Source organism: Solanum lycopersicum, chromosome 1, assembly GCF_036512215.1.
Source record: "Solanum lycopersicum chromosome 1, SLM_r2.1".
Taxonomy (NCBI): Eukaryota; Viridiplantae; Streptophyta; class Magnoliopsida; order Solanales; family Solanaceae; genus Solanum; species Solanum lycopersicum.
In genome coordinates this window covers 76,267,988-76,277,780 of record NC_090800.1, presented here as the reverse complement: position 1 = coordinate 76,277,780, position 9,793 = coordinate 76,267,988, and the positions used below count along the sequence as shown (strand labels likewise).

General features: G+C 38.8%; 1 protein-coding gene across 6 annotated transcripts; it reads left to right on the top strand.

Annotated features, from left to right (window-relative positions):
• Positions 1–2,552: 2,552 nt before the first annotated feature.
• On the top strand, positions 2,553–9,667 carry LOC101250628 (protein transport protein SEC23 A). 6 transcript variants are annotated; one of them, XM_004229457.4, is made up of 6 exons: positions 2,553–2,879; positions 3,199–3,786; positions 4,143–5,963; positions 6,984–7,100; positions 7,179–7,250; positions 9,072–9,667. In XM_004229457.4, exons 2-6 carry the CDS (start codon positions 3,307–3,309, stop codon positions 9,207–9,209), a joined length of 2,628 nt encoding a protein of 875 aa, XP_004229505.1. In that variant the 5' UTR covers positions 2,553–2,879; positions 3,199–3,306; the 3' UTR covers positions 9,210–9,667. The 6 variants fall into 6 exon arrangements, 4 of the variants coding, with proteins under 4 accessions (XP_004229505.1, XP_010323113.1, XP_025886834.1 ...); XM_010324811.4 differs by having other exon boundaries at positions 2,680–2,879; positions 3,158–3,786; XR_011221871.1 differs by having other exon boundaries at positions 2,689–2,879; positions 4,143–6,396.
• The last annotated feature ends 126 nt before the right edge of the window (positions 9,668–9,793 follow it).

The window sequence follows — 9,793 nt, the reverse complement described above, 5'->3', positions numbered from 1 at the left end:
GTGGATGTCCTTCAAGTCCTTGTCTATGCATCCGGTTGGCCCTCACGGCCCTTCCGACCCATTTTGAAGGTCAAACGAGCCCCGAAGCGAGCATACCCCTCATTTCGACGATTTTCGTGTGCTATAGCAAACCATTTTTTGGGTGATCCGGATTCCGACGTCATAAATGCCAATTTTTTTGTGACCGTCCGTAAAGACCTTGTCTATGCATCCTGTTGGCCTTCACGGCCCTTCAAATCCATTTTGAAGGTCAAACGAGCCCCGAAGCGAGCATACCCCTCATTTCGACGATTTTCGTGTGCTATAGCAAACCATTTTTTTGGGTGATCCGGATTCCGATGTCTAAAATGCCAAATTTTTTTGTGGACGTCCATCAAGACCTTGTCTATGCATCCGGTTAGCCCTCACGGCCCTTCCAATCCATTTTGAAGGTTAAACGAGCCATGAAGCGAGCATACCCTCATTTCGATGATTTTCGTGTGCTATAGCAAAACCATTTATTGGGTGATCCGGATTCCGACGTCAAAAATGTCAAATTTTTTTGTTGACGTCCGTCAAGACCTTGAATATGCATCCGGTTGGCCCTCACGGCTTCGTTTGTAGTCCAAGGGATTGAACAACAATATGTCGTATGTAGATTCGTTTTGAGTGCACTCAATCTCAATTCTACTTTTACACGTGCTCTCTAAAGTGAACCCCTGTTATTTTTACATCCAGTCCCCTTTTCACAATGTGCGTATCTTGCTTGCTTCTTATGTGAAGGATTTTATTTGGTCGGAAATCATGAGTTGATCTTAGGTTTAGTCGAGCTCTTGATGAAGTTGAATTCTAACTCGACTTCTCTTTGGTTGCTCCTAAATCCCTTAGATCCTCATGTCGCTCCTTTGGCCATGGATTCTAAATTGCGTACATTGGCTTGGTTTTGGATTTCTTACTATTAGCCAATTATTAGTTTGAATATTCTATTTGAGAGCTCATGTGTCATGCGATGCTTTACTAATCCTGATTGTTTATTGGTTTGCTTATTTTTCGGAAATGGTAGAGTTTGTTCTTCGTTTTTTTATAAACTAGTGTCAGTTTAACGAAACCAAGCATGTTAGCCTGAAATTCTTTGAAGTCTTTGCTATGATAATACCTGTCAATTAATCTTATGTGATTTTCATGCTATGCTCCCTTTTCTTTCATTATGCATATGTTAAGTAGCAGCAGTTCCTTAAGGAGACTAGAACAGGGAATATTTGGACTTAAAAAAGTCCAAATCCGGACAGCAGCGGCAGCAAATGGACTTAATGTCCAAGTTCCATTCGCACTTTGTTTCCCTTGTATATTGTGATTTTGTAATATTTTCTTCTAACTTCCAACATTTGTTTTATCTAACTTAGATGAGTACCCGAGAATTCTTAAATAACTCTTTTATTTGTTAGTTGTTTACTTAAAGTATCCAAATTTATAAACTCGTTTAAGTTAGACACTCTAAGCTTCAAGACTAACTTGAGAATTATTTATATTCTTTCATAGTCGGTATTTAGCTTTCAAATTCATGTTTAAGTTATTGTGTTGATTCTTCAATTCTAAAACTTGACCTCGGATAAAATGTTAAGTTAAAATTAGTATTTTGACACCTTAGCATTTGACTTATTTATTTCATACATGGGATAAGATGAGTGTATAAGTGTCAAAAGACTTTAGTTATTTTAAAAAACAAGATTTCTAACAAGTAACCTTGAGCCTTTTCTTAAAAATTTGCCAACTTTAAAATCCGTCGATCAACCGTGCGTTAGCGGATTTTCTAAGATGCCTAAACCCTTCCTTAGAAAATTATTTGAACTCTTACCCGACTCTGATTTATTTAAATATTTTCTTTTAAAAAATTTCCTTTTAAATCGTTTTCTTATATTTTCCTAGAAAAATAAGTAGTGACTTTAAAATTACTTAGTTTTTCAAAAACTTTAACATTGTCAAAGTTGCGAAATCGACTTCGAAACCTTTTAGTTTTTGAAATCAGGTCGTAACAGTGAGTATACATGATAGTTCCCGAGTCATTACGGAGATCCTCATAAAGTTTTTGAAGAAATCTTTTTGGTGCTTCGAGGCGCCAGATCCATGGAGTAGTACACATAAAAGTTAAGGAATTTACGTAATTCCTTAAAAATAGTTTGTAAACGTGAAAATATGCATTAGAAAATACGTGATGCTTCCAAAAACTCATTACAGAGATTCTTATAAAGTTTTTTCAAAAATGTTTTTGGTGTTTTAAGGCACCGATCCATGGTCAATACACACGAAAAATTGAAAAATTTGCATAATTTCTAAAAATTGACGTGTAAATGTAAAAATATGTGTTAAAATGGTGTGAGTATACAAAATGATTCCCGAACTCATTACGAAGGACGTCGTAAGTTATTTCAGAAAAAAATTGGATGCTCTGATGTGATAATTCTCAAACTCTTTTATAAAAGATTCTCATAAAACTTTTCGGAAAAACTTTAGATATTTCGAGACATCAGATCTATGGACTAATATAAGTAAGTTTCTTTCTTCGGTGTGCCATTGAAGCAGCGAGCCACGTGTGAAAGCGGCCATGTAAGCCTTCGTACCACCAGCCAATCACTACAAGCCTCACTGCCACCTAGGACATAAACATTAAAAATTGCTTAATATTTCTAATTAAATATCCCCACGCGCACTAGGTGACGCGCCATCTGTTACTCCTCTTATGTGAAAACACCTCGCTCACAGAGAGAGAGAGAGAGAGAGAGACAGAAAGAGAGAGCGGCTACCGGTTACTTTCCCCGTCTTTGGGGAATTTTGAAATAAATCACTTTCAGCTTGATCTTCGCTTTACTGGGACAAAAATCTCTGTATCAATTCATCATCAGGTATGTGAATTTCTCTACTGAAAATGTAATTTGGGGATTGTCCACTGTACGAGTTGTGTTATTTTATTGCTTTACTAGATTTGATATCCTGGGAAAGGACTTATCTGGGTAAATCCCGACTTGGGTGTGAGAAATTCTGGTAAAATTGGCATCTTTGCTGTTTCATTTGGCGATTTTCATTTTCTTTTCTTGAATTTAATGCATTTTATATATGTTTCTGTGGTTTTAAGATGTGGGGTTTTAATTTTATCCTCCTCTGTTAGTGTTTCTTTTTGTAGGTTTTGACTGATAGTTGTTTTGCTAAATTTTCTTGACCTAGAACCTCCGGGGAGATCTTGGATGTGGCTACGGAGGGTTGGTTCCTTATAATCCTCTAGATTCTTGGGTTGATTTTTATCTTGTTTAAGCTCCTTTTAATGTCATTTTGATGGCGAAGCGACCTGAATCATCAGTTGGATACTCTGTTACTATTCCAACCCCTCAGCAAGGGACTCAGTCACCTAGACCTGACACTGTTTTTAGTCCTCCTCCTTTCCCATCATCCTCAGCAGGTCCTATATTTCCTCCACCAATTGTTCAACCAAACCAGATTCCTTCGCCGTCTATCAAGACTCCCAATTTACCATCACCTGCTAATGGAGTTAGAACTGGAAGCCCTGCTCCTCATCTAAGCACCCCACCTGGTCCTCCTGTGTTTTCGTCGCCACTACAACCAGCTGCTGTGCCATTCAGAACTTCTCCAGCCACCCCTCAGCCTATTGCGTATTCCTCTGCTTCATCTCTGCCCACATCATCACCTCCCCAGTTTTCAAATGGGTCTGTTGAGCTGCATCACCAAATTTCTGATGTTACTGAAGATTGGACACCTGCTGCAGAATCTCCAAATGTTCTATTCTCGGCTCACAAGGTAACCCTTTTAAGTTCTTACTTAAACTTGTTTCTATTGTAGTGTTATCCTTATAAACCTGATAGTAACTCATTCTCTAAGAGTCGTACTTTAAGAGAATCAGATCTCGTATTTATGATGTTCTTTCTCTCCTGAAAGATCTTGATTGTGAATTTTAATATTTTCTCCCTGTACCTTAGAATAGTTGCAATGTGGATCTTATTCTTCTTCTCTGAAACATCAAATTGCAGGTCATTTTTTCAATTTGATCTTTTAATTCTAATATCAACTATTACTTTAATGTTAACTCTCACTGGATGTTGCTGTTCACTTTAGCCATTTATTCTTACTTATGATGATTGACTTTTCTTCTGAAGGTGTTGAAGCAGAAAAAACTTGCAAATATTCCAAGTCTAGGATTTGGTGCATTAGTTTCCTCCGGAAGGGAGATGTCACCTGGTCCGCAAATGATACAACGCGATCCCCATCGTTGCCATAATTGTGGCGCATATGCAAATCTTTATTGCAACATTTTACCTGGCTCAGGTCAGTGGCAGTGTGTGATATGTCGTAACCTCAATGGAAGTGAAGGGGACTATATAGCTTCCAACAAGGAAGAACTGCGCAATGTGCCAGAACTATCATTACCTTCAGTTGATTATGTCCAAACAGGGAACAAGAGGCCTGGTTTCTTTCCAGTGTCCGATTCCAGAGTGTCGGCACCAGTTGTTCTTGTAATAGACGAGTGCTTAGATGAACCTCATCTCCAGCATTTTCAGAGCTCCTTGCATGCATTTGTGGATTCTTTGCCTCCAACAACAAGACTGGGGATTGTCACATATGGCAGCACGGTCTCTGTGTATGATTTTTCTGAAGAATCGATTGCATCAGCTGATGTATTACCTGGTAACAAATCACCAGACCAAGAGTCTTTGAAGGCATTGATTTATGGGACCGGGATATACTTGTCTCCTATGCACGCATCTCTTCCTGTTGCACACTCAATATTCTCATCATTGAGGCCATACAAACTGGATATTCCAGAAGCTTCTAGAGATCGTTGCTTGGGTACAGCAGTTGAAGTTGCTTCGGCAATTATTCAAGGTCCATCGGCTGAAATGTCACAGGGTGTTGTTAAAAGGCCTGGTGGGAACAGCAGAATTATTGTTTGTGCTGGTGGACCAAATACATGTGGCCCTGGATCGGTTCCTCATTCTTTCTCACATCCAAACTATGCTCATATGGAGAAAATTGCATTGAAGTGGATGGAAACCCTAGGTCGTGAGGCATTCAGGAAAAACACAGTTATTGACATATTATGTGCAGGCACATGTCCAGTAAGAGTGCCTGTCCTGCAACCTCTTGCCAAAGCCTCGGGGGGTGTACTTATTCTCCACGATGATTTTGGAGAGGCTTTTGGTGTAAACTTGCAGAGAGCATCTGGGAGGGCTGCAGGTTCACATGGTTTACTTGAGGTCCGCTGTTCTGAGGATATTTTTGTTAGTCAAGTTATAGGCCCTGGTGAAGAGGCGCATGTGGACAGCAACGAAGTGTTTAAAAATGATGATGCTCTTGTCATTCAAATGCTAAGCATCGAAGAAACACAAAGTTTTGCATTATCAATGGAAACCAAGAGAGACATTAAGCGTGATTTTGTGTATTTCCAGTTTGCATTTAAGTTTTCTGATGTCTACCAATCGGATATCACCAGAGTCATCTCTGTTCGGTTGCCTACTGTGGACAGTGTTTCATCATATCTTCAAAGTATTCAAGATGAAGTGGCTGCTGTTCTCATTGCCAAAAGGACACTTTTGAGAGCCAAGAATGCCAATGATGCACTTGATATGCGAGCCACGATTGATGAAAGAATCAAAGATATAACAAGCAAGTTTGGTTCTCAAATGCCCAAATCAAAGCTCTATCAGTTCCCGAGGGAGCTCTTGTTGTTGCCCGAAGTCTTATTCCATCTTAGAAGGGGGCCACTTCTAGGAAGCATTCTTGGTCATGAAGACGAGAGATCTGTGCTGCGGAACTTGTTTCTGAATGCAGCATTTGATTTGTCCCTCCGAATGGTGGCTCCTCGCTGTCTGATGCATAGACAAGGTGGCACTTTTGAGGAACTACCTGCTTATAACCTTGCTATGCAATCTGATGCAGCGGTTGTTCTTGATCATGGCACTGATGTCTTCATTTGGTTGGTAAGCAACTTACCTCTTTCTTTAGAGTGCCATCAAAGAGCTTGTATTTAGCAATAGTAGTAAATCCTATAGTTTCTCTTTGCTTGTCATTTATCCTTCGTTAGCTCATGAAACTCATGCTTGGCTAAGAGCCACTATAATGTGCTATTTATTGTTATCACGAGGCTTTTTTTTTGTTAAGCGATAGCCGACAGCTCTCTATTGATGTCTCGCTATGAAGGTGCTGGATTTAATATAACAGATGGTGCAGAGCGCGATGATTTGAGCTGTATATCACAGGTTCACTTTTAGGAAGTAAAAAGGAATAAGCTGTAAACTATGGATTGGACTGGATGCAATGAATCTAAAGAACCTTCAGGATTGTCATGCCTCGGGAGTTGTAATACATAGTGTTTAAGAAAAATTAAGAAGGGAGGAGGCTATATTAATCCTCGTAGGTGCATATATATTCTCTGCTTTTCTTTGAATTTATCATTATTAATGATTGTTCGGGTTTACAAGGAGGATAAGTAAAGAGTGGCTTGAGTTTTGACTAATATCTTGTAAAGAATCTTGATTTTTCTTAGTGCATCCAAATAATAAACACGTCCACGTTGATCTTGAATTTAGAACCTGCTTTCTGAAATCTTTGGTTGAGATCAACTTCCAAGTAGACGCCGAATGCACCTGAATATTGACTTTTATGTGTATATCTTCATGTGTGTGCTTCCTTCCCATTTTCTATGTATTTGATGTCACTAGAGATATCCTCTCTGAGCACGCCTGATGTACAAGGTTGATGGTTTGCAACCTAGTCGATTTCATCTTGTTCAACTGCTCTAGATTCATACTGGATGCTACTTTGAATGAAGAGCAGTGTAGATATTTCTGTTTTGTCAGCTTTTTCCTATTTCAAATTATTGCAGTCATATGTCACTTGTCAGACTGACTTATTTGAGGAGTCATGTGACAGTTTTGAACATGAGAATTTTATTCTTTTTATTCCATTTATTTTTCTTTCATTTCACCGGATATGTTCAGGGCGCGGAACTTGACGCTCAGGAGGGAAAAGGTGCAGCAGCATTGGCAGCTTGCAGAACTTTAGCTGAAGAGCTCACGGAAATGCGGTTTCCAGCTCCTCGTATTCTTGCATTCAAGGTATACTTGTTTCCGAATCTAAGACCGTGCATTCTCATATGATGGAACAATTGAGATTTAAATATTGGTGTGTCACAGGAAGGAAGTTCTCAGGCTCGATATTTTGTTTCCCGGCTGATACCGGCACACAAGGACCCTCCTTATGAACAGGTAAATGGATTTCAACTTACGCCTGTCATTAGCCACTTTCAGTTACTATTAATTTTTGTCATTTCTGTTCAACGGACTGTTTAGCGGCAATGAGTTATTGAGCTATGATTTGAAAGGACTGGTCTTTCCGGAGCAGTATAATCTGAGATTCTCTCTAACTCGGGTTTAGGAATTTGATTTACGAAGTAACTTAAACCTTATGTTGTGATGAATGATGATGAGAAATTAAATCAAGCCAACGAACAAGCACAAATAAGAGTTGCTACTCGAATTACGATGAAGAGGAAAGCATAGTTTGTAGAAGGAGAAAAATCTTTCCAGCTTAGAGCTATGCAGAAAATGTTGTCTGGTATTTTTATAGAAGTAGTTACGTCAGCAGATCTAGGTAGATAACAGAACCTGGGCATACAATATATTGGAGTTACCATTAGAAGGAACGAGAAAACTATGTGGAAGATGGGGGACATCACTGCAATTGTAGGGACATTGTAGTGCAAATTTCAACATGTAGAAGACTGTTTGAATAGAAATCTTACTAAAAAGGACTCATCTGGATTTATGGCAAAAGGTGGAGGATTTGTGGCTTAAGTCGCAGGTTCAAGCTCCACACCACGCAAAGCGAAGCCTGGTATTTAAGTGGAGAAGGCTAGAGGGGCGTGCCCATGATCCACCAAGTTTAGAAGGCTGTGATTGGTCCAAAGGGCGGGTCACAGACGGATTTCTCGGTTATAAAAAAAAGGACTCCTCCGGATTGGAAATATATGAAGTAGAAGAAGAATTCCCGAAATTAATCATAACTACAGATGTATTAATATTGCCATGGAACAGTATAATTTGTGGTTAAAGGAACCAGCACAGCAACTATAATGAGCCATGCCATGTAGCAGCTTTGAGAAATGGCCACAAGGCTGTAATAACTATCAAATTCTAGTTGAAGAAAGCTCATTAAAACAGAAAATGAATTTCATGTATAGATATTTTGACAGTGGGTTGGTGATGTGATGAAAGCTCCCTACTCTTTTGTAAATGCAGAGATGGACTGGTTTTCCTTTTTTTTTTTTGGGGGGGGGGGGGGGGTATTTTATCTGATGTTGGCTAACGGTAGTTTCTCTTGTTTGTGGCCTCGTATAACAATACCTTGACACTATGAAGGATTTGCAGAGAAAATCACATACTTCTAGAATTTAATATGTTAAAGAAATCTTAGTAGATTTCTTGATATTTTCTTTTCTGTTTTGGTGAGTTGCTCTCATTATTTCTTTATCTACCTTTGGTCGTTGGCTGCTTGTTAGAAGTGTTGATAATCCAAGTTGGTTAATTTCATCTGTAGGGCTTCCATAATAATTCCTTATCGAACTCATTAACCAACACCTACCCTTCTTTTGCTATTTATTTGGCATTTCCATGCTATTCTTGTGCTCTGAACACTGAAGAGCCCAACAAAATGTGTTCCCTGTCATGAACCTCTTAACCAGCCATGGCTGATGCTGTCTCAAATCCTCCTTTCATTATTACTACTTTGCTTGCCATCCCACTCTGCACCTTGTCCCCTGTCCTATTAATCTTTTGGATCCACACTACATGTTTTTCTTGTTATAATAAATATTTTTCCTCTGTTCTGACTGCAATGACATAGTGGGTTATATATCAGATGGTTTTAATTGGGGAAAGCAGAATTAATCATTCAGACAAATTTGCAACTTAGAGACCTTATCTGCTTCTTGCTTATTAATATTGCTCAGTTTTGCTTTCTTACGAGTTCAGTTCTGATACATTAAAAGGCATGCAAAATTGTAACTTTATGCTCAAATGATTGTGCAGGAAGCAAGATTCCCACAGCTTCGTACTTTGACTGCAGAACAGAGAACGAAGTTGAAAAGCAGCTTCCTTTACTTTGACGATCCCAGTTTCTGTGAATGGATGCGGAGTTTGAAAGTTTTGCCACCTGAACCAAGTTAAAGACCGTAAGTGAACGTTTAGTGGCAAATCTTCAAGGATCGAGTCCTGAGAGTTGCATTTGGATGTACAATCAGGTCCAATGGCATAAACACATAGTTGAGTCGTGGTGACAGAGCCTCTTGTCTCTCGACTTTCTGCAGATCCCTGGTTATCATGCCAGGAAATGGAACTCTTCCATTGTGATCCCTTTCTGTATGAAGTCTTAAGTGACTGAATTCTTTTGAAATAAAAATTTGCTTTTCTACCTACCCCTCCAACCTTGTGTTAATTTTTTTTCCAGTTAAGAGAAGCCAAAGGGATTATACATTTTTTGAGTGATTTGTAATGACATAGAACAAGTTTGCAAGTTGGTTAGCAGTTGGTACATAGTTGATGTTGTGAATTGGTTAATTCTCTGTAGACATAAATGTAGAATTTCTTTATTACACAATGAGCTTCTAAGGTACTTCTTTGCTTCAGTTTAAGCTTGCGTTGGTAAATGCATATGAAATCATCAATATTTGGACATGCGATTTTAAGTTCTCCAGATAATATGATTTGAGATCGAAATTATGATTTGATTTGAGTGTATAATTTGACCCATG